The sequence below is a fragment of the Condylura cristata genome, unplaced genomic scaffold, assembly GCF_000260355.1.
Source record: "Condylura cristata isolate star-nosed mole 26May11 unplaced genomic scaffold, ConCri1.0 scaffold00003, whole genome shotgun sequence".
Lineage (NCBI taxonomy): Eukaryota > Metazoa > Chordata > Mammalia > Eulipotyphla > Talpidae > Condylura > Condylura cristata.
This window is the reverse complement of record NW_004567104.1, coordinates 23812296-23838843: the sequence shown is the minus strand read 5'-3', so window position 1 is coordinate 23838843 and position 26548 is coordinate 23812296. Positions and strand designations below refer to the sequence as shown.

Here is a 26548-nt window from a genome sequence, read left to right as displayed (position 1 = left end):
AATGGGCTTCTCTGGAAAAATGATAACTCTAATCTAAAAACTGCCTAAAAAAATGTTTAAATAATGCATAGCAATATGTTCTAAAGCATATTGTGAATGTCAAATGTCAGCAATGAAACTCAGAAGAGATACAGGACTTACACGAGGAGGATTTATTAGCTCCAAGTACAGTGCTTATTTAACTATGCCATATAGCAGAAGACTAATTTATTTTTATGGATGTGTTATATTATCTACATTGAAGACCATTGTCCATTAATAGTTACCAATATTCATATCACTTATGTATGCCAAGAATCATTAGTGATAAACAATGACCCAGAAAAATCCTTAAACAATTTCGGTATGGTATCCAGTAAACAATACTTCTTATAATACAATAAAACTTTATTTTTATTAACTGACACTTAAAACTATTTTAAATGGAGTGAACCTTCTCGTAAACCTTAAGAAATGGGGCAGAGTACTACATGAAGCATAAAACAGTCTTACAAATAAAATTTTCAAGTTCATTTTCCAATCTTCTGTGAACTCTAAAGTAAGCAATTTTGTAATTCTACACAGGACATCTATTTCCCCATCTATACTCATTTTCACTATATAGTGGTTGAATATAGAAAGTGTTTAAAACAAATGAATCTTAAGAGGTCAATGGATTCCACAGATCATATAATCTAGTCTTCTGAGAGAAGAGGCCTATAGAACGCATCTGGCCTAAGATCACAGCAAGTCAAAAGCACACTTTTAGGAACAAAATCTGATCTTTAAAGCTTAATGGCTTTATATTTATGGCACCACGCTGCCTCTCAGAAAAATGTAATGACTCTCTGGTGTTTAAAAACAACCAGTTGTTTACATTAGGTCACTTAACTCAGTGGCTAAACTTGTGGACATCATTTAACCACGATATTCAATCAATTTCTCTTCTATTGACATCTCTACATTTCTCACTTTCTTGAACATTAGAAGGTTCATGGATGAACATTTTAAAATTTAAGTTGATATTTAAGGTAACGTCTTTTGAAAGGAAATAAGTAACTAACTTCAACACTCAAAATTCTGCATATTATTACATAGGTAATAATAAAGCAGGTTAAAAAGTTAAAAAATATCAAAAAGTAATATTATAGATGGTTTAGGCATATGGTAATAAATTATGAAAGTATCTGTCTGTTTGAAGACTGAGAAGCTGTTAACATAAATGAATTCTACTTAGTGCTCCCCAAATTTCCCCATCATTCTAATGTATCATTCTTAGGAGAGAACTAAAAAGGCAGCAAAGGTTAATAATTGTGTTTCATTATCTTCTGCTTATTGTATGCTCTTAGTCTCCCTGAATGTGTCACTCCAACAGTCTTTTTGTTCTTTTTGCTTGAATTTTAAGTGCCATATAGGAATGGAGTAAAGTCTAGAATGAGTAAAAATTGAAGGTTGGGTGGTTAGAGAACCAAATGAAGCTGGGATCAGAACTTTGCTCTAAGGATTCCTGGAGAACTTAATGCATCATGATTGGTATTAAAGTTAAGAACTGAGAAAGCCATTAATTTGGGCTTGCTTCTGAGCCTTTCCACTTTATTTGTATTGGACACTTTCTGCATGCTTTTTTTTTTTTTTTTCTCAAAGCATTCAACTATCTTTGCTGAGAACTCTAATAACAGATAGCACAGTAACTACCAGTCTTTACTTACCACAATGGGTGTACCTATTTGGACTATTCTGGCATTTTATCTGGTAGAGGTCAACTGATAATAGTCACAACTCCTGAATTTGTATGAAAAAATAATGGCTTTCTTACTGCCAGTCATGAGCATATTCTCCATAATATCTTTTGATATTAGAAGATTTAAAAGTGTATTCTTCCTTAACAATTATGTTACCTCATTTCAGTTATCTTTCCTAGTATACCTTATAATGAATGGTGTATGACTCAATAAATATTTGTAGACAAATGAGCCCATTCAATGAAAAGTACCACAGATGCTTACCATGTAACTCCACAGATGTTCAAACAATGGCTTTGCTGACAGTCATTTAATTATGTCTTCTGACAATTCTATGTGACTTCAAAGTCTGGAAGGAGATGATTATCTGTGTGTTTTAGAGAAAGTTGTGGGGAAAGTGCAGGTGGGGGTAGAAGGAATGTGGTTTGGAGGGGAAAGGGAGTTGAGTTCACAGTTATGAATATTCGTATGTTGTTTCAGATCAGATAATGCATAATTAGCACTTGTAGGTTTAGGTCTCAACTCTAGCTATCTCTTAGGAAACAACTATAGACAACCTACAAGCTGAAACATTTTCTTTTGCCACACACCAAGCTTGCTTCACAATTATTAGGCACATGTTTCATTGTGAAGTTGAAAAATTTGTATTTTTTAGTATTTATTTTTCATAGATCTATTTACAATATTATTCATTTTATACCAATGTTTATTCTCCAAATCCCCGTCCCATAATCCTCTTAGCCCCGCCCCCATATTCTTCCCTCCTTCTGATCGCTTTCCATCCCCCACCCCTGTAGATCTCTCTGGTTTATACTTGTCTGTTTGTTTTGCTATTGTTTTGTTGTGTTTTGTAATGTAATAAAAATATACTCCCCCCTCCGTCTTATAAGGTTCTCTTAAATTCCTCCTATAAGTGAAACCATTCAATATTTTTCTTTATCCTTCTTTATCCTTCTGACTTATTTCACTGAGCATAATACGGCTCCATCCTCCATGTTGCTGCAAATAGCATGAGTATCTTTTTTGATTGCTGAGTAATATTCTATCACACACACACACACACACCATTTCTTCTTGATCCAATTAGTTTTTGGCATTTGGGTTGTTTACAGGATTTACCTATTGCAAATTTGGATTGTTTATAGGAGTTACTGAGATTGCAAGCAGTGCTGTAATAAGCATAGGGGTGTGTGTATCTTTTTGAATAAATGTTTTTGTTTTTGTGCCCTATGGATATATTCCTAGAAGTGGAACTGCTGGGTCCTATGATAGCTCCATTTTTAGTAGTCTGGGGCATCTCCATATAGCTTTCCATAGTGGAGTTGTTGGAACAGTTTGCATTCCCACCAGCAACATAGAGGAGTTCCCTTTTCATGGCATCCTCACCAACATTTGTTGTCATTAGTTTTTTTGATATGTGCTATTCTCACTAGTGTGAGATGGTATCTCATTATGGTTTTCATTTGCATAATCCCCTGATTATAATAGATGTTGAACATTTTTCCATATACCTGTTGGTCATTCCTCTTTGGATAATTGTCTTTTAAGTTCTTCTGTCCATTTCTTTACTGGGCTATTCATTTTCTTTTGTTGATTCAAGTGAGTTCTTTGTATAGTTCTGTGATCAGTCCCTTGTCTTTTGTATGGGGAACAAAGATTTTTTTCCTAGTCAGTAGAGTATCTCTTTGTCTTGGTTAATGTTTCTTCTGCTGTGCAGAGCTTTTCAATTTGATGTAGTCCCATGTGTTTATCTTTTACTTCATTTTCTTTGCTTTGGGTGAAGAGACTTTGAATATTTTGTTGAGATGTAGGTCTTGTAGTGTTTCACTTATATTTTCTTCTATATATTTTATGGTTTCAGGTCTTATTCCCAAATATTTTATCCATTTTGAGTTGATTTTTTGCGCATGGTAAGAGGCAGTGGTCTAATTTCTTTTCTTTTCTTTCTTTCTTTCTTTCTTTCTTTCTTTCTTTCTTTCTTTTTTTTAAATTTATGTTAGTCCAGTTTTCCTAGCACCATTTGTTAAACAAACCGTCTTTGTTCCATTGCATAGTTATTGCTCCTTTGTCAAAGATTAATTGTCCATGTAGATGTGGGTTTATTTCTGGGCTTTCTATTAAATTCCATTGGTCTGTGTACCTGTTTTTGTTCCAGTACCACACTGCATTAATTACTATGGCTTTGTAGTATAGATTCAAGTTTCTAAGTGACCTCCATTTTCCTTTGTTTTCATCAGTAAAATTTTGGCGATTCTTGGTTTTCTGTGGTTCCATACGAATTTTGTCAGTGTTTGTTCTATTTCTTTGAAGAATGCCATTGATATTTTTTATTAGAATAACATTGAATCTGTATATGTCTTTCACATCTTTTGTGAGGTTTATTCCCAATATTTAATTTTTTTGTTTTGTTTTCAATTTTAAAAGGGATGATTTTGTTGATTTCTTCTTCAGGTTGATTATTTGTGTATAGGAAAGCTACTGATTTTTGTGTGTTGATTTTGTATCTGGCTACTTTGCTGAACTGGTTGATTATTTTGAGTAGTTTTCTTCTGTGGAGTTTTTAGAGTTCTCCAGACATCTATAGGTCACAGTACCCCCCCAAAAATCCAAGTACACATTTTTCTCAAGTGCATATGGATCATTCCCCAAAACTGATCATTACTGGACCACAAGACAAACAATAACAGATACACTAATATCAAGTCATACCAACTATATTCTAGGATTATAAAGGCATCAAGATAGAAGTAAATCAGGAAAAGAAAACAAAGAATCCAGCCACCTCATGAAGACTGAAATCTACTCTTCTGGAAGACCTCTGGACTAATGGGGACGTCAAAGAAGAAATTAGAAAATACTTTGAGGTAAACTATAATGAAGACAACAAATTCCAGAATATATGTGATGCAGCAAAAGCAGTAATAAGAGGAAAATATATAGCAATACAGGCCCACATCAAAAATCAAGAAAGAAATCAAAGAAATAACCTAATCTCACACCTTAGTAAACTAGAAAAAGAACAACAACAAAAAACTGTAAAGCCAGTAGAAGAAAGGAAATAATACAAATCAAAGGAGAAATAAATGAACTAGAAATTAAAAAAAAAAAATCCAAAAGATAAACAAAACCAGAAGTTGGTTCTTTGAAAAAAATAAATAAAATAGACAAACTTCTGGCCAGGCTCCTAAAGAAAAAATGAAAAAAAAAAAAAACAAAAAACAAAAAGCACAGATTAAATAGAATCATAAATGAAAGAGGAGAAATCACATCTGATGAAATAAAAAGAATAATCAGAGACTGCTATAAACACCTATATACAAATTCATCCAAAGCTAGACAAGGAAGAACTAGGACAACTAAACAGACCAATTGCATGCAGTGAAATTGAAGCAGTAATCAAGTCACTCCCCAGAAATAAAAGCTCAGGACCAGATGGCTTCACAACTGTATTCTACCAAACATTCAGAAATGCATTAGTACTTATCCTACACAAGCTCTTTCAAAAAATAGAAAAAGGAATACTACCAAATACCTTTTATGAAGCCAATATTATACTAATAACAAAAACAAAGACACCACAAAAAAAAAAAAAAAAACTACAGGCTAATCTCCCTAATGAACACTAACACAAAAATCCTCAACAAAATCTTAGCCAACAGAATCCAACAATGCATTAAAGAGATAATATAGCATGATCAAGTGGGATTCACCCAGGAGCACAAGGATGATTCAACATATGAAAATCATAAATGTCATCTAACACATCAACAAACAGCAAAACAACAACAACAACAAACACATGATCATATTAAAATATGCTGAAAAAAGCTTTCTGCAAAGTTCAACATCCATTTATGATAAAGGCCCTTGAAATTCTAGGGGTAGAAGGAACATGCCTTAAGATAAAAAAAGCCACATATGACAAACTTACAGCCAATATTATTCTCAACACTGAAAAGCTGAAGGCTTTTCCATTAAGATCAGGAACAAGATAAGGATGCCCACTCTCACCACTCCTCTTTAGTATAATACTGGAAGTCCTTGCCAGAGAAATAAGACAAGAGAAAGTCATACAAGAAGTTCAAATAGGGAAAGAGGAAGTAAAAATATCACTTTTTTTTTATTCTATGATAACAAGATCCCAAAGTAACTGAATGAAATGGGTTTATATACATTTCCTGTATAAATAGTAAGAAACACCTGGTGGTAATTGTCTTAAAGGAGTCAAGTTTAAGTTAAAATCATTTGTAACTGTTACAGAAAATATACTTCAACATGGGCTAGAGGATGTCTTTCAAAGTGATGATGCCCTGTCCATCTCACTCAATTTTGATGAAACAGAAAGAAGCTGAGGAGGTAAGAGACTGCCTGGGAACCAAGGGCTACAAAGGGGCCCTTTGGTGTGGGAAATGTGACATAACTTAAGATAGAGAATCTTAACTATGTAACTTACACATTTGACTAAATTTCAATCCTTAATTTTCACAAAAAAACATATGCAAAAAAGACCAATTTCAAGGCTTTAGGTCCAATTTTGGCTACACTTTATTGAGTAAAGAAACCATGTCTTACATCATCTCAAACATTTCCAGTGCCTAAGGTGATTAAAAAAACAAAAACAACAAAACAAAACAAAACAAACAAAAAAACCAGGAATGAGAAAGTCTGAGCTAAATCCATGATGGTCATTAGGTCATTAAGTTATTTGTAAACCTAAATAACTCATTCATTTTCAACATTTCTAAAAATGAGAGGATTTTCCTAGATATCTCTAACATTTTATGATAACACAGAATGCTAAATAAATACCTGATAAACATTATTTACCGCCTACAGTTTATGTATACATACCATGTCTTGTTACAGGGGATATGAAAGTCTGTTTGCAACTTTCATTTATATGTTCATTAATTAAACAGCTACTAAATATCTTCTACATATCAAGTGTTGCCCTGAGAGCAATGATGAAGATGCATCAGTGAATTAAAAATTATTACTTTCAATCTAAGATAGATTCTAGTGGGGACAATAAACAATAAATATTAAAAAAAAGTAATTTAATGAAATGAGTAAAAGAGTTCTCTCATATTTGAATCTTCTACTTTCTTTGGTGAATATCCCCACCATTCCTATTCCCTTTATCAGAAACCAATTTCTTCCCTTTGCTCAGAAACAAAATTCTGGCCATAGAGTTCAAAACACTCCCATCTGTTTGACCTTGAGTGAGTCATTTGTGCTTCAGTTTTCTGGAAAATAAGTGATTGTCCTAGATAAGTTTAAAATTACATTCTTTTTTTATAATACCATAAATCTAGGTTTCTAAATCAATATTTAAAAACACATTATATAGTCAAATTAATTAAAAATTAACATGTGCTAAGATGGAACACAACAAAAGCTTGGGATTATTTATTTAGTACTGTAAACATAGATTGCCTGCAGCAAACATTTTACCAGAAATCACTACCACAAAAGGAAATATATTTACTATATCTCATTAACTAGAAGGCATTCTCTTGACCCACAGATACCTTAAACAAAAATCTATTAAAAAAAAAAGCTAGACATCCATTTTTTCTCTAATCAATAGAATATTTTTTCAAAACCACACATTTTAAAATTTTTCTTCCTTTTTTAAATTAATTAGGTCACCTTTTCTGTGTAAATAAAGTTCTTTAGGCTTCAGGTTTTATCTATACTAAAGGACTTATCTATCGAGTCATTTCTCAGTTTGCAAATGGTAGAATTCTTTGAAAACAATTTTTTTTATACAAAATAAAAACAATGAAATAGTTATCACTTAGACCTGTCAGACCCTCTAAACACTTTTCAGGTATTCACACTGTTGCTAATACTCATGAAAAAGTTAAAGCAAAGTGTTAGGTTAATTGATCTTAGAGTCCATGATCAAGAACATGCTAAGAAAACATGAGGGTGGAAAGAGAAAAGGAGCTACATTCATTCACTGGGACCCAGTGCAATTCTGCCATTACACAATCTCTGCCTGCCATATGTGGTGGAGGGCACAGAAAGGGACAGTCCCTTAATCACTCAGAGCCTGTGTTTCACACGCTAAATGGACAGACATACAGATGATGATCAAATGACACTGGAGGCATTAAACTGCCTTGCAAAGTGTGATATAAATGTCAATTATAATCATGTAAGAATGATGATAATCTAAAGTTGAATTAGAAATTGTAAACAGGCCATCCCTGGTGATGCAGTGCGTTAAGGTGCATCACTGCAAGCAAGCTATGGCCACTTCAGTGTGAGTTCAGTCCCTGGCTGGGAGGTGACCACGTGGTGCAGTAGACCTCTCCTGTCTCTCCCACTGCTCCCCTCAGCAGTGTACTTTGTTGATCTGCCTGTTCTGTTTCCCACTTGGTCTCTGATGAATCCTCTCACCCCTCTGCACCTCTGGCCTATACCCCAGTTCTGTATTAATAAATAAATAAATCTTAAAAAAAAAGAAAAAAGAAAAAAAGAAATTGTAAACATAGACTAGGTTGATTTTCAGGCAAGTTTAGATACTTAGTTTCCTGCATACCAGAGTTGGACAGTACTTTCAAACTGGAATTGTGCTGTCTATGATATGCTAGAATAGCAATCTCTACTTCTGGGCTTTGATCTGGACTCTTCTAAGTACTTGCTTCTGTAAAAAAAGTTTTTCACTATACTAAATGAGTTTTGCTAGCTTCCCTTCATTTACCTTTCTTGCTACCTTTGGTGTAATGAATATTCACTTTTACTTTGACTCTATATGGGAATCCTCCAATATCAGTGAGGGTTCTAGGTTTTCTCTTCTCTATACCTTCCAATCTAAAGTGTGGTTTCCCAAGCAAATTAGTCCAAATCTTCTAAGCATGCCTGCTTACTGATTCTATTTATAAGTCGAGGGGAAAAATGAACTACATCCCTGTTTGGGGGGCACTCATGAACATTCACTGGGCCTCTGAATTGCTTGCAATTGAAAAGTACATAGCACCAAGCATGGTAAGCCAGTTTTATCAGCAGCACATGCATTAGACTGTATATCAGTTCCCCACTATTTTTTATTTTGCACTTCTGAACAAGCAGTAAAGCCTAGTTCTCCTACAACAAAATTCTGTCTTTATACAAAATTTCTCAATATACTTCACTAACAATACTCACAGATAAGCAAAACATTCTCAGATAAATGCCAAGTTTGATTATGAGAACTTACCTAACACTGATCTGAAGACAGGGATTCTTCAAATAGCTCACTAAGTAATTTTAAGACTCACACACTTCAGTATTTTAAAAAGAAGGGATAAAACAACACCATGTAAACAATGCGGAGATAATTACAGCTTCCTGAATAAAAATAAACTTGTAAATATTCCCCATCCTTCCTCAGATACACTGCAGCATCCATTCCATATCACCGATACCTCACTGGTGCTATGTCCCATAGAATCTTCACACCTAGACACCAACATTCTTCACAAACTCTTGCCATGGTCACAGGCAAAGACATGTGGACATGCAAACGTGCTTTTTCTTTTAATGTATGGAATCAAGAACTTAAGACTCTAGGTGTTACATGTAAAACTCCTGAGTAAATTCAAAGATACATCTCAAGGCTATCTAGAATATAAAACTCAACTGTCCTTGCTATAGAGCAGGGAGAGAGAGGCACCCCTGAACCTTTTTTCATGTATGCATATGCACTTGAATCTTAAGCGCACAGGTGAAGGCCACAGTCAGGCTACCCAACTGGGTTGCCCTGTTACATCCCTTTTATCTTCCCTATTGCCCCCGCAAAGAAAAATGAAATATAAACTCCAATGCTGACCACAAGCTCTATAAGCCTCCCAGGTTTGATATCTTCCCAGTAATGATATCTTTCTTTCTCCCCTGTTTATTTTTCCCCACCCCGTTCATTTTAATAGCTAATTTTAAAATTTTACCCTCTCCTATTTTAAATTCTGATATTTACCCTAAATTATATATATATATATATGTATGTATGTGTGTGTATGTATGTATGTATATATGTATGTATGTATGTGTGTGTACACATATATAGATATAGGTAGATAAGACATTATATATATATATATAAATACCTCCGATTGTTTTTTCTATTTGTTTATTCCTGAAACTCAGAGTTCCCTCTAGTATAAATATATCTTTCTCTTGACTAGGGAAACAAGTTTCACCAAGATGCAAACAGATGAAACAAGGCAGCAGTCATGTGGCAGATGACACAGATTAAACAAATGTCTGATGAACTGAATTTGGTGAGGTTTTTTTTTTCTACTTTTAACTTTAAGTTTCTTCTCTTTGCTGTATTAGGTGATAGTTTGTGTTTCTTCATTTGTTTTTGACCACCCAACAACAACACTGCAAATGGAAAGGTTTCATATCCCCTTTAAAAATAGTTATCGAATTGGTGCGTTATGGCTCATTAAATGGGGTATTTACTTGCTACTATAAAGCAACACAATTTTTGATAAAAATGTAAGAGTGATGACATGGAGACACTCATAGTATCATTTCAAAAGAGATCACTAAAAAAAAAAAAAAAAAAGACCCACTTGTGATTCACTTGAAGGTTCCTTCTTGAAATATTTTATCAAGGTCTGACATGAGAAAATAAGATGAGCTAATAGTTATTGCTGATTTTTGCCTTCTCTCGAGGTGAACAAAAGGGCTATATTCAGCTACCACAGTTGACAGAGAGGTACTAGATGTGCCACTTTTCTGAAGTATGTATTTCAGTCATGGCAAAAAAGCTTATGGTTAGTGTAACATCAGTTAACTCAGGAGTTAATGATAGCTAAAAATATATTGTCAGTGACATTGGAGTTTAGGCTAAAAAAGTTATAGCTCTGGGTGGTCTCTTACTTAAAGATCATGATTTCAGAAGTGAAAAGGACTCTTTCCTCCCAACTAGGAAAATATCTATTTGCCCACTCACTTTCCATGTACCCACCCATCCACCTACCCATCCATCCTGCAGTTACTTGGATGGAGCTGGAAAAGATCATGCTTAGTGAGATAAGCCAGAAAGAGAAAGAAAAATACCGGATGGTTTCACTCATAGCAGGAGTATAATGGACCAGGCGAGAAAATAACAAAAATAATGAACAACCATATACCAGAGACATTTTGAGGGGGTGGAGTGGGGAATGGGATCAAAAATGGAGGGGGGAGGGAAATGCACGGGATTATGGTGATGGCACATGGGTGACTTGGTGATGGGAAACCCACGGGCATTACAATTGAGATGGGAAAAAAATATATACAAAATGATGTAAAAATAAACTTTTGTAATAAAAAAAAAGTAAGTTGTAGTTATGATGGAATCATTGCCCAAAATACTTCAACATATTGCTCCTAAAAACAAAGATATTATTCAACATGATTACAATGCTATTGCTATATTCAAGAAATTCACACTGATGTATTATTTAATACAGTTTTCATATTCAATTTTCTCCAACCTCACCACAAATACTTTACTGATTCTCTCCACCCCCCCCCCCACTTCGGATCCAGAATCCTATCAAGATCCATCCCTTGCATTTGAATGACATGGCTCTTTACTTTGTCTTTGCTTTGAATAGTCTCTTATGACATTGCCATTTTTTTGAAGCATCCAGGAGGGTATCTTGAAGAATGTTACAATATCTAGAGTTGTCTATTTCCTAATGGTTGAGTCAGTTTAAATGTTTAGCAAAACATAGGTGATGTTGTATACCAATGTACCTCCTATTACATCAGTGGTCAAATGTCAGTTTGTCCCATTATTGGTAATGTTAAAATTCATCCTTTTGGGCCTTCCCTGGTGGTGCAGTGGGTTGGAGGACTGCCCTGTGAAGCTAAGCCAAGCTGTGGCTGCTTCAGTGTGAGTTTGATCCCCAGCCCCAGAGGTGATCGACATGGTACAGCAGACCTTGCCTGTCTTGCCCCCTGCTCCCCTCAGCAGTGTACTTCGTCAACCTGCCTGTTCTGCTCCTCACTCTGTCTCAGATGAAGCCTCTCACTGCCCCTGCCCTCTGGCTTGTACCCCAGTTCTGTGTGCACAAATAAATAAATCTAAAAAAAAAAATCCATCACTTGTATTAAGGAGGTTTCTATCAGATACTTCCATTGTAAGAACATATTTCCTGCTTTGTATTTAGTTCATCTCTGAGGTGATCTTTTCACATATTTCCCAATACTTTTAGACATACTGTAATTAGTTCTTTAATTATAAAGAAAAACTGTTTAAAATGCTGAGAACAGTTTCATGACAACAAAATATTAAATACATGAGATAATCATTCCATTGAAGAGAAAAAGAAGAAAGGACTACATAGACAGAAAGCGATGTGACCATAGGGGAACCTGCTCCATTTATCTGTATTTTGTGTCCTCTTACTCTCTTTGACATTAAAGTATACCTCAGCAAATCAGTTATAGTATCAATGAAAATTCTAACATTATGGCAAATTGATGGAAAAAGAGAGTAAGAGTAGTAATGCAAAAGATATTACTTTAGGGTTGTATTTGGCAATCTATGTCCAGTCTAGAAGGGAAGTAAGGTACTATTCTATTAGGAACAAGAGTTGATTGTCAACCATTTCTCCAGGGTCAAGCCTTCTAGATGCAAACACTGATATGTACTCTCCTCACCTGGAGGCTGCAGTGTGTTTTCTATGCTCTTATCACACCTCAGGTTGACCTGAAACAATGTTGTTATTTACACTGACATCTCATATATCAATGCCTCTCTCCTGTCCTTCTCAGGAACTTGGAAACTCTGTGACAGCACAACCTCTGCACCTGGATGTCACTAACACCCTGTAAAGTGGTAGGCATGGAGAATGCAGTTAGGAAATAGTTAAAGAATGGGTTAGTAAAAGATAGCTCTGTTGTCCTTTGCTTCCTGCTTTTACCTTGTAAGTAGATTTTGCATTCAAAGTATGGTATTCTGACTATGGAGTCATATTTGTGACCACAGTGGATGGAACAGCTCTCACAGCATTTGATTTCAATGCACAAAGTCTCATTATATAATGTAAAGTCCTTAGCCTTTGTTCAGACATTAAGAGCCCTAGTTCCGGTTGGTCTTGACCTACTTCTCCAAACTTATTTCCCAATATTTGCTCCATCCAAAATGGGTGTTTCAGTCACATAATTTCCATTCCATTTTATATTAAAATTCACCTCATTACAAATGACCTCCCTTCATTATTGTCTTCCCACTGCCAAGTCTCTGTTAGCTTACTTTGAAAGATTTACTCAAAGGCTAACAATTCCATACACACATTTCTGTCCCTGCCTGGAAATGTCTTTCATCTTTTTCTACATTCTCAAAGAACCTTGTTTGAACCTTAACTAAGTCGCTTGTCACTTTCTGTGTTATGACTAAACACCACAACTGTCCGCATCCACTGTTAGACTATAAAAATGTTTAAATGCAAGATACATGTCTGCCTGTCTCCAGGTAACTCCAACACCTAGAGACTAGGCTGTACCTCACAGGCAACTGATAAATGTTTTCCATACAAATGTTCCTTGAACAATCCTGGTCTCAGTTCACCTTTTGTTCATTCTACCTACATAGAAAAGAACAGCCATCTTTAATTTTCCATGTCATTATCACCTCCATAAAATGTTCCCTTAATATCCAGTCTCAGTTTTCGGAGGTGATGAATATGTTAGTACTATCTTCAGCAAGATAATGGTAATAAAAGTAGTTACAGAAGTCTAAACCCACCAAATTACATATATTAACCAGGTGGAGCTTTTTGTATACCTCTTACATCTCAATAAAGCTGTGGTCCAAGATCTGAGAATTGAAGAAAAATGTATAGACCTGGAGTATGGATTCCAATTTAATCCTGTGGTTTACCAGTTGTTAATATTGGACACGTTATTTCATACTTCTATGCCTTAATTTCCTACACTAGAAATAATATTAATATTTATTTCACATTTATTTCTGTAAGGATACAATTTTTAAAATTTCTATAAAGTACATAAAATAGTACTGTGCTTAAGAAAGATTATTTGTGATTCCAAATTCTGTCTGATGGCTAATAATCCTCATCTGGCAATGATTACTTATTAGTTGGTGACATATGTTCTATTTTTGCTAGAAACTTAAATTTAAATAAAATATTATTAATGGATTTCTAATGAGTATGTCTTGTTTTCTGAAATAAATTGCAACCCCCAAGAGCATGGGGTAACTGATTATTGAGCATATTCTATAAGCCAAGAAATTGGCTATGTGCTTCCTATAAATATTTTATTCAATACTCACAGTTAACAGTATATGCTAGCTATTATTTTCATATTATAGATAAAGCAAAAAAATGAAGTTTAGAGTTACAGGTTCAAGTCCAGGCTAGTAAGTAGTAAACCTAGCAACAGTTCTTGAAAGCAAAAATATTTAATTTATGTGTTTCCCAGAGTGCTTTACATGTACTGATTAGCACAATTATTCCTTATGCTCACTTTTCTTTATAGTTATTAACTATGTGGCTGTGATATTTGAAGCACACATACATATTAATTTTAACATACCTTAATATAGATACCATATTTTTCACTATTAACATGTTTTGAACTTTTTAAATTATATCTTAGACTCCATGTTAACTTTCCTCCCTCACTAACAAGAAGAACATGGCATACATATTTTATTATAACTAGTGACTTTTTTCTTGCTATTTATGTATTTGTGTTAATCTCTACCAATTTATGCCTAGCTTTTAACTTAATCATTAAACTTATTTGGATTAATGCTTTTCCTATAGTGAACTTACTGGCACTGAGATAAATGCTAAAACATTTGCTCTATGCTTTTGGTAAGAAACAAAGAGGCTCAGGCTGTGAGAAAATACCCTAATATTGCTCAGCCAGTCCAGGGCAGAGAAGGGACGAGAGCTAGACATTTGTATTCCCACTATTGTGTCTTTAAGCCTCACAGCCACTTGCTTGCAAATAAATTCCAAACTGTTTTATATTCTAATGCCTGCCAGTCCATCTTCAGTGCTTTTAGGCCAGTATTTTCCCAAGTGGGAAAATTTGAAAAAGGAAGATGTGCAATTTCCACTACTGTCCCTTTGTCTTCACCAACTTCATGACACAATATCTATTCTCGGTATGTCTGTTACTCAGTGTAGTTTCCACATGGATGTCTGATCAAGGAATGCTTATCACCTTGCCTAGAGACAAGTATCAACAGTATTTTGAAGTATTATAGCAATTTAACAGAATGGTTTATCACTGTGAAATTTAGTAATGATGAGAGTTGGTCTTCCATTTTGGATTTCTAAATTTCATTTCTTAGTAGTTGCTTTATATCTCACTGGTCTCTAACAAAAATCAGGAGGAGACAGCTTTTCATTACAGGAGATTTGAGAGGCCCTTCTTTAAAGGACCCAGGATTAAGTGTCACCAATTCTTTTATTAAACATTCCCGACATTCCTGCTGAACATTTGACCTAAAGCTCTCATGTCTCTTATCACTTTTTGCTTAGACTGGTTATTATTGTTTTGATTTATTAATTATTCTGAAGACTGGTTATATATCCTTAGCAACTCACTATTGGCATAAAATTCACAAATTCACATTATACTAATGGGCGGTCAAGATGATTAACTTGTTCATTATTATCCACAGATTTTAAGGGGGTGGGGAAGAATTTTGAAAAAAAAAAAAAACACAAAAGGAACAACTTAAGTCAGATAGGGAAAGAATTGAGACAGCAGTTTAGACTATCCTCAATTCCAAGTCATGCTCATGAATATTTAGACACAGTGAGAAATTTGAACACATATAGAAACCCAATTTCTGCTTCATGCTAATAAATTGTCAAAAGTTAAGTTTTAAAATAAAATTTGTATCTCAAGAAATTGATTAGTACCACTGCCATTTCCATACATGTTAGACAGATACCACATTTACGTCAGTCTCATAATGTAGTTGCCAGAAGTGCTCAATCTAAGCATTCATACCAACTCCAATGCATCCAGAGTCAAATCAAGTCCTTTATCACTGCACTTGATAATACTCCTAATTATCAATGAAGGAAAATAGAGTAGGCCATTTCCTTGAGAAGTCAACTCTAGAAACTACTTACCAAAATATTCATCAGTAGGTGGATTTTCCATGTCATACAACATCTTTTTGGTCAGATGTTCAAGTTCATCTTCAGGGCGGAAAGAGGGGGTGACAGCTGGAGGCCCCATTGATCCTGTTTGTCCACCCTGAAAGGTAGAAAACATAGCCCTGTAAGTACAATCTAGGTATCAACAAAGATAATCAAATAGTGTTTACATTGTAGAGGAAAAAGAACAATACTTGTCTGATAGGAGACAATGATTTTAAAATCAGTTTTATTAGTTATTCTGTGTCTGACCTTGAACACACTAGTTTATTCACTTGCCTTATGATGAGACATCTAGCAGGTTTGGAAATCCATATTTATAACAGTGGGACTCCATTTCACTTAACAATTGCTAAGCAATCATGTATAAGATGTATATTTATCAAAAAGATGAATAAATTAAGTTTTCCTCCTTCTGGAGTTTATAGTCAAGTGGGGGATGTAGGCACATTAATAATTAAAGGTAAAACAATGGCAGAAAGGGTGCAATCAGGGTATAAAAGTAGACTGAGAGAAAGAATTCTAGGGGAGAGGCAGACTGGGATTATTCACCCAAAGGGGCAGAAACATACCAGCTCTTAGTATGTGGCATAAGGAACTCCTACCTTTCTGGACTACATATACCATTTGAGATAAAAATGAAATACATCTGATTTGGTAGAAGGGGTGAGAAAGTGAATTGTATTTCAAAAGTTGAATGATTTTTTTCTTCAAGCACTGTATACAGCTAGATGTGGAATGGGGAAGGTTAGTCTGTATCATGACATTGGACCAGGGCTTAAATAGGTGGATAAACCATAATTATACCACCACAGGGGGTGAACTGTTAGGTAGAAGAGTACTTGAGGTGATCAACCAAAACTCCAAAGTATGTAAAGGAAGAAAGAACAGATGACTGTTTTTTTGTTTCTTTTTTTTTTTTTTTTGCACTGGATTGTTGTAAATTATATATTTTTTCTGTTTTTCAAGCATCATGACTTTCTCACAATCCAACCCAATATTTTCTGTTGCCTATATTATAACTTTGATCACTGCCAATATCACGCTCAAACATTTTCAGTCATTATCAAACTGTAAGTCTGTTATAAAAGGTTTAGAAATGATGCCAGTATCCACTATGGCTAGTGGACTGAAATGAGAATGGATATTCTCATTCTTGATGTTCATGTAGTCTTAAATTCACTGACCAAAAGTTTATTTCTTCTATGAATAGTTAACAAGAATCAGTGTAATAAACTGCATGTTCATTCAGTGGTTATTTTCACTAAACTAAAGAACTCCATGAAATCCAATAAAGTAAAAATGTTTTATCTCTACATTTATTTCAGTAACTTCAAGATGGGTGTTAATTTTTTTATATGAAATACCTTGTAAATAGATGTGGCATGGTTGGTTGGCACTTTCACCAAACTTATCTTCCATTTATAGATTTTAGAAAAGGCATAGAATGTTATTGTAAGACATATAGAAAACTGAAAAGGGAAGGAATCTGCTTTGTTGGTCACTAATATTACCTCTGGGATTTTATTTCCTTGCTACAAAGTTTGGATTTGAGATCAGAAAGCAGTCAACAAACTATGGCTTGTGACAGATGAGAGAGACGTAAATAGAGCAGAATCCTGGAATCTGAAGAATCATTATCTAAATATATTCATTGCCCAGTCAAGAAATTTGTTCAAAAAAGATCATGGAGGGGCTAGTTATGATAAATTTAAGACAAGATACAACCTTAGATATCTTATTCAATAAACATTAAATGTTAAGTTTAGAGTCTCTCTAAACTACAAACACAGGCCCTAGAGGGTTGGAGTGAGGTATAAAAGGGCTATTGAATCATTCACTAATCATTGATGATTAGTTTATATGCTCATTTTATAGTATCAGTTTTATATACCTTCTGCAAGCATCAGAGAGGGTCACATAGATGTATTAGACAAATATTTGCCTTTGAGAAGATTGGAGTATAATGAGTGTAGAAGTGATTAAGGATACAAAACACAATGGAATCTATGCTATCATTATGAAATTTACTATTTGTTGATATTAATACTTCTAGAAAATTATACAGAAATACTCATAAAATGAATATAAAATTAAATAACCAATGCTGATCATAGGGTATATATTTGACAGATGGAACAAAAAGTAATGACTTATCTATCCATCCATTGATAAGGGACCACCTAAATATGCAGTAGTAGAATCATGCAACATGCAATGGACAGACTTTAAAAGTATACACAATAAATCTACATATGAAAGTATGAAAAATGATCCAGACATATTATCAAATGAACAGATCTGGCTGTAGGATATTTTAAATTGTGGGTTCATTGTTGTCAGTTAAAAAAAAATTATCTGCAGATCTACATACAGAAAAGGGGAAAGCCTGAAAATTCCCCACTGTGAAAGGGGATTATTTCTCTGTTTGAAATCCTAGCAAGGCTTCCAAATTCTAAGTTTATATTTATTTCTATCACATAATTCCACTTCTATCTATAATCCTTGAAGTAAAACTTTTGAAAATGTAATAAATTCAAATGATAAAGACATTCTGAATACTACCAAACCCTGGCATTGGATTGGACTTCTATCCCAGGTCAAGCTGGAGACCGTGAGGAGAGCAACAGGCCCTAAGTGAGAAGCAGTCGTGTGTGTGTGTGTGGGTGTGTGGGTGTGTACAACTGCAAGTGGCTTGCTTTTTAGAGGCAGGAGAGGCCAGAGATAAGAAGAGTCAGTCAGTTATATACGCCAAACTGAGTGGCTTAGGGTATCTCTGTTGTAGAGAAACCTGCAGGCATTGTGTGAAACCATGGGAAGTTCTGAAAACTTATGAGTTAAACTCCCTATGAGCAGAGAATGATGTCCATAAAAATGAACCAGCAATTTTCTTACAGCTCCAGGAGGTTCACAGACCATAAGGGACATATCTAAAGACACAGACACAATAGAAACGTAGTAGGGATTTTTAGCAAAGGAGTGAGCTAATCAGATACACAAAATAACCTAAGGGTGGAGAGTGGATAAGAGTTGTTGAGAATGTAGTAGGATGGAAGTTCAGAGCATAATATTTTTTGTCACCAAAAATCATGTGGCATTGGCTTTCAGGATGGAGAGAGATTTAACTATGACGCTTATGGGATCTTTAGGAACTCAGGATTTTTTAATTATTTCCGATTCCCTTCTAAAAGTGGGCCTTCAAATTTTACTTCACTAAGTTTGGGAGAATTAAAAAAGGTATGGCTTACATCTCATGTACAGCATAAGTACAAAGCAAAATAACAAAGGGCCTTTGGATCATCCAACCTGATTCTTGAAAGAGAAAATCCCAGTGCAGGTGACAATATTATAGATGAAGCTGGGAAAATGATTACATAACTCCCTTCCCAGGCCAGAAATTATGAAGAACTTGAGTCCAAAAGGTGGGGTGGTCTTCTGACTCCAATTTCCATGCTCCATTTGACAAATTTTGTATAAAAGAAGTACTTGAGGCCCTCCCTGGTGGCACTACGGGTTAGGACACATCATTGCAACTAGCTGCAGCCTTCAGTGTGAGTTCGATCCCCAGTCCTGGAGGTGACCCGCATGGCACAGTAGACCTCTCCTGTCTCGCCTGCTGCTCCCCTAAGTAGCGTATTTCGTTGATTTGCCTGTTCTGCTCCCCACTCTGTCTCTGATGAATCATTTTACTTCCCCTGTTCCTCTGGCCTGTACCCCAGTACGGTGTGTATAAATAAATAAATCTTTAAAAAAAAAACTACTTGAAAGATTAGGGGAAAAATACGAATGGAACTGTTTTAATTTAATTTTTACAGATTAAATTTTTATTTGCATGCAACAACGGGGGTGTAGGCCAGAGGTACAGGGTGGATGGAGAGAGGATTCACCAGAGACAGAATGGGGAGCAGAACAGGCAGATTTAGTGAAATACACTGCTGAGGGGAGGATCAGGCGAGACAGGTCTGCTGTGCCATGTGAATTAGCTCCCTTGCAGGGAACTGAACTCATGCAGCAGTGGCAAAAGATGGCTTGATAGTATGGAGACTTACAAAAGATGGCTTGATAGTATCGACACTCTCTGTGTAACCAGGGAGTCCCTAACTGTTTTAAATTAAATCAACAATAATTAAAGAAAACCTGATAGTTCCTGCTTCTAGTTATAGTGTAACCCTCAAAGAGTTAGTACAACTTATTCTTTGGGCATATTATTTGCTCCTTTTTGAATATAAACTCAGGTAGCAAGGTCAGAGCTATCATCTCTAAATCTAAGTCAGCAATTCATAAACAAAAGTAGAGACTAACAACTGCTCACCAAATCTCTTCCTTAGCATACATCTAAGTTACATTTCCCATTCTCTCTGCAGCGAATAGTCAGAGCAGGAATAGTCAGTCATTTGCCCTAGGGAGAGCTAAGCTCTGATCAAGTTGAACCTGTCTCATTTGTTACAGAAGGGAGATGGAAAACAAATATTTCCAAAGGTTAATGGTTGAAAGCGATAGAAGAACAGTTTTTGGTCTTTACATAGTTTCCTTTTCCTAAAATGAAGAGTTTTATGAATTATACATACAATATGTATTTTTTCCCCTTATATACACAAGAAAGTCAGAAATGAGGAAATGTCCAAATATCTGTATCTGGTTCTTCTCTGTCAAGTACATTTTTCCAGCTAGGGACCACTTGACTATTATCCCTGGGAAGGTTTAATAGGAAAACTATAGGCAAGTATGAATCTAGACTCTGGTAAGTTAAGGTAAGACCGTGCAAAAATAAGGACTTTTTTTTTTTTTTTTGTGCACAAAACTCACACAAGGACAGACTTTTGGTAAGAATGTTCTTCCAGATTAAGAATAACACAAATAAATACATTCATCATATTCATATAAAACTTTCTGGTATTTGAAATGTTTTGTATGGTTTTTGTTAATACACATGTACAATAAGAACAGAACACCTATTTTTCTAATTTTATCTCTGCTTTGAACTTGTCCAGTAATTTTGAGCAACTCAAATCTATTCCCTGAGCCTCAGTATCTTTATGCAAAATTGAAGTTTCCAAAGATGCTGAGATTCTGTTCTATCACGTTTGTGTCTATAACATGCAGGGCACAAGTTCACTTCAGATTTTATTGTGAAATCACAGATATTCATATTTATGGCTACTTTGTTGTCTGTAAAAACAGATACACGCTGAGTTAAGTAGAAACCTCATTATTACAGAGATTTCCATTTGCAGAAAGATTTAAGCCACTTGTCAGCATCCCCTGCAACACCCTAGAACTCCATTCAGCATTCTGAATTTGAGTAAGCAGCAGTAGGTCTCAGGGTTTCCACAGCCTACTGAACTTTCAATCCACATGGAGTGTGGACTCAAGACATGCGAAGATGAACCACACTCTCTTACCACCACTTCTCCTTGAGAGGAACAGGAGAATTCATGCCTCCCAGGAGAAAAAGCAGCACAGTAAACAGCCTGCACGAAGGTATCCACAGTGAAGACTCACAGGAAACACCACCTGACACCTTTGTAATAGCAAGTTAACTAACTAAATATACGTGCTAAGGATCCATATTACCAAGGGGCTATCTGCTATACATCATGATGCTCGCCTCTCAAGTTACTCTGATGTTGACCTCAGTGTGGGTCATTTTTATCCCTTAAGTCCTTACCCGCTGCCGATTTCCTTGCGACACAGTGCAAGGTAACTTCAACTTGGTACAAATCTGAACCTTAGCAGAAAAGCACAGACCAGACAGATAAAACACCGGGAAAAGGCAGCCAAGATATTCTGAAAGATTACATGATAATGAATACTCTTATCACTCTGGGTACCAGAGCTGCTCATTTTTCTTGTCCATTTGTAATGATGTACAAGAGTTCCTTCTCTCAGAGGGAAAATAACTTCAATTATGTGTTCTTGAAAAAAGAAACATTGAAATTATCTTCTTTCAAAAGGTAGAATTAGCCCCATTTTGGAGCTGAAAGCCTGCCAGAAAAAAAAAGTATTTCTGATATTTTTGTCCTCCCACCCCCTTTTTACAGTGTCAAGTTTGCAGTTTACAATATCCTTAGGCTGCCCTACCTTACTGACTCTCACTGAATTATCATAGTGTATTATAAGTATCTGGAAGGAGTGCCCATTGAGGCCAATAGCAGATGATTTGCTGGACACTACTCTCCTTCATATTAAAAGCACAGGGACACGGGGAAGAGTTACCTATTAACATTTAGAAACCGAGGAATAGATATTCCTCACAGATTCCTGAGAATGAAGATATTTTCTTGGCTCTTTTATTCCTAAATTCCATTTTCTTGGGGAATATTCATTCCTCAAGAACAAAGAACAAAGAAGAAATGTTAACTTTAAAGGCTTGAGTCTAGTTTTGGAAACCATTTTAGTTAGTCTTCAACTTTCAAGAGGTTTATTCATGATAGCATCTTTCTCATACCACACAGATATCTCCAAAATCATCTTTCATAGGCCACATTCAGAGTTACGGCTAAGAATTGAAGATGTTACTTGCAGGAGGCTGGAGTTGCTCTATGTTCCTGCTGCCAGAGGAAAGACCTGGGCCCCCAAGACAGGGAGTGTGGGCCATGTACACCATTAGGGAGATGTAGGATGAGCAAGATAAAGTGGTCTCACTCACTGCCCACCATCCTCGGTTCCACATGCCATGGCAGCCTCTATCATGCCTGGGTTTGGAGCCTGCTTGTTCTCAGGCCTAATGTCTAGGGTATCATTTATGTTCCTTTAGGTCTGCTTCTTCCTTATTGATTATCTCATCTATAAAGTGGAAAGCAACAGTATCTCACTCATATGAAGAAGCTTAGTAAAATATTAAGCACAATATAAATAGCAGCTTTAACTACCAGGATGGGTAGCTTACAAACTGCTAATAACGATGTTTTTCTTCTTGGAAGTGGAATGTTTGCAGAGTAATACTCTCTTTCTACTAGCTCTCCACTTTTTCATTTGCTGATAAAGTACTTTAGTGTAATATATATGAATTTAACATGAATTGTCTTAGCAAGAGATGTAATTACTTTGAGGTCTTTTCAGAATAATTCTTATAATTCATGACATGTGGTGAATATATGCTTTGCTGGTTCTTCAAATTGTCAGTCTGTCTACATTCTAGCCATAAACACCAACAAAGAAATAACAAAGCAGGGCTCATATTTGGCTATCAGAACAAGAGTCTCCCTTATGCCTTCCTTTCCAGCTCCAAGCACAGAAGAGGCACAACCTTTGATGCTTTTACTACCTGGTAGGCAAGTATTGAGAAGTTAGGTCAAAATATCTGGCTAACTTGACTTGTAATTCTCATTTCACTGATTCTTCCCTCTATACTTTAGGTAGACCCTTCTTGAAGGAGAAAGTGAGTTGTCTGTAGGTTGATAAAATCTCTCTCAACTTGCTCTGCTCTTATGTAACACATTCCATTGCCCCTTTGAGAGGCTAAAATCAGTTATGCCACAATGCTACAGCTGAAAGCTATACGCATTTATTGCCATTATTAGGTTTGATACATGTTCTACATAAGAGATTTGATGTAACAAAGGCAAAACAACCACATGGCATTATATCCAATGGTAGATTTTACCTCAAGAAAGAATCAATATCAAAATTTGATGATTGAGAAAAACTGTTGTTCAAGGTAGCATTTTCAGACTAACACTAGACCTTTGTTTTTTTCTCTGGTTCCCTAGTGGCTGGCAGTTACTTCTCTGAGAAGACATTTCATCTTCATGTGATTGTTGAAACAATGCAAAGGACTAGCTTCTCCAACATCAGGGAGAAGGCTTTACAAAAGAGCACTGCTTCCTATGCATTTTCTTGTGGAAAATTACCCTCAACAAAAGTTGCACATGTAAAAACTGTGCATCAACGAGAGATTTAGTACCTATTTTTACCTGGGTTCTAGACCAAACTGGTTTTAATTCAATGTGTTCAACACAGGGTTTTGTGAATTTCTTACTGCTATATGCACAGATCATTTTGTAATTCTTGCTCACCAGTAAGAATTCCATAATGCTAAAATTTCATCATGTTCATAAACAGTAAGATATTATGACAGTGCATGTGATAATAATACATATGTGTAATAAATATGGAAGAGTGCTAGTATGTGTGTCTGCAGGTATAAAAAACAGATACTTGAAGGAAATATAGAGCATGCTGAGAGCTTAGATCAGGATAGTAATTTTTTTTTCCTTTATAGTTTTTGAATTATCTAAATACAATATAGTAAAAAATGGGTGCCCTTTAAAATATATATACTTGATAAAACATGAGATTTCAGGATTATTTTAATATATCTTCAAATATGGAGCGAGAATAGAATAGAGATTGAAAAATGCAGATAATTGGTTGGGAAAAAATAAAGGCACCTAGATTTCCAGTCTGATATGCACAGAAACACTTTCCTACTGTACAATCTGTTTCTATCTAGTGGGCTTGACAGATGCCTCAACATGACACAAGACACTGAAATAACATGCAAATAAGTTTTCGGTTTTAATATGCAAATATGACACTTGGCATATCACTTTCCATGGCTGAGGTAAATTTCTGTTTTTGAGTTTTTCGTGGGAAATGCACACCAGCAAACAAATGGTTAACCCCCCATAGTTCACCTAAAACAAGGTGGTTTTCATTTGAGTCAGAAAGTTCCTGTTCAGCAATCCAAGGCAATTGGAATGCAAAAAGGGCATGCATTTTGTTCAAATACACTGACACCCATGGAAAACAGTTCACCCTCTGACAGACACAGCGATCACACTGGATCTCTGGGCCATGGCAGGGAAGCAGGCAACGTGTCTCAGTGAAAACAACAGAGGAAAAGCTTTGTGCTTGACCTGTGAAAAGCAAATTAAAGTAACTCAACATGGTGGGAAGATTAACTTCTGACCAGAGACAAAGAAGCTGAAGAAGTCAGAAGTTCTTCATTCCAGAATTCAAGCAGCATGGAAAACTGTAATCTCTAGTGAGATCTATGTTAAATAACCCACAGACACAAATGATTAGGTATTAAGGCAGTCATGAAGATAAGTGAAATACAGCTAATTCAAGGAATCGGTAATCCAGTCAGGAAATCAAGGCACACAGGGAAGAAATAAAAGAACAAAGCAAAACATTAGGAATTGATGGTGATTGGTATAGCTCAGATTTGTAAGAGTACAGTCTCTAGGGACCGCCTGCTAGGGATTAAATTCCACATCCACTACTTTGACCCAGAGCAGGACGCTTCCTTTTACTAAGTACTAGTTGCCTAAACCACAGTGGAGATGGGGAGAGTGTCAATAGAATTTACCTTGTGATTGCAATGCTATGGTTTATGGAAATCATTAACTGCCTGAATTTAACAAGAAATTATCATTATCCTCAGAGAGTACATTCTCTACTGTGTAAATATCATGTGAACGAGTGAATAAAGATATGAATTCAGAGAGAGGGGCCCACAGAGATCTGGAACACACCAAAAGCTTGCCAAGAGGATAAGGGTCTTGAATTAGAATTTGAAGGAAAGAGAAAAAGGTTTTCACATTTCTCAGCTATTTACAAGCAACAAGAAACCCCAGGGCATACAGTAGACATCATTTAACGCTTTCCAAAGCAAAAGTGTGTGTGTGAGTGTATGTGTGTTGTGTGTGTGTTTTATAAAGAAACGAATCAAGTTAGTGGTTTTGTTAAGTGACTATGCTAAGTGACTTAGCCAAAATCACACCCTTAGTAAGTAGCAGAGCCAGGAGCTAAACATGAGTCTTCTGATCCAAGCTCAGTGTTTTTCCACTATTTTACAGCTGCCTCTATGTATTCATTTAGAAATATGAAACTTGCATGATCTATCATAAAGGTTAATCAAGACAGTCAACCTCACTGATTAAAGCATGATGCTAATTATACCAGAGGTTGGAGACCAATGTGGCCCCTTTTAACTTTCGGAAACATTGATTGTGGTGTAATGGAGAAAGTGTGGGCTTCGGAAGCAGAAAAAGCTGGTTCACATACCAAGCTATACCACTTATTCTGTATAACATTTCACAATTTTTTTTTTTAATTTCTTACCATTAGCTTCTTCATCTTTTAAATGGTGTTGAAAAAGCAGACTGGGAGAAGGGATGTGCTCATTTAGAGCCATTGCAACACTTTAGATGATACATGACATATATGCTGATAAATAGTAAGGGTTCATGGTTTGTATTGAATGTTCATAGTCTGTCAAATCTGAGCCACAGATGCCTTTCAATTGTGGCAGGAAGATGAATGAGGTGAATACTCAGTGTTATTCATTAGCAACACAGCAGAAGAGGAAAAAGACCAAGCTCTGAAATACTGAAGACCAACAGCAATTAGTATTTTTAGCTGATTATCAACTGTAATTCAAATGATAGTAATTCTATTCAAGGGATATTTCTTTCCATAAACTCGGAAAAGTACTCAGCTTTATATATTTATCGATATCATTTATGAGACTGAAGATAAGGCATATTGAGTGTTTAGCAGATCAGACAATGTTCAAAATATTTCACATTCATTATCTCATGTAATCACCACAGCACTACAAGGTGGTTACTGTCCTAATTTTACAAATGAGAAAACCAAGGTCCACAGATGACAGAAAAAAGGGAACATGAGATTTCTAAACTCCAGAAATAAAATATGTAGCCACCACAAAAACCGTTTTTT

At 35.5% G+C, this 26548-nt stretch overlaps 1 protein-coding gene across 1 annotated transcript in view; it reads right to left on the bottom strand.

Moving 5' to 3' along the window:
* LPP (LIM domain containing preferred translocation partner in lipoma) overlaps positions 1–26548 on the bottom strand; it is a 561646-nt gene that overhangs the window by 133804 nt on the left and 401294 nt on the right. The window contains exon 8 of the mRNA XM_004675087.2: positions 15830–15956. Coding sequence (XP_004675144.1) covers positions 15830–15956 — 127 coding nt within the window. The remainder of the gene's footprint in view (positions 1–15829; positions 15957–26548) is intronic.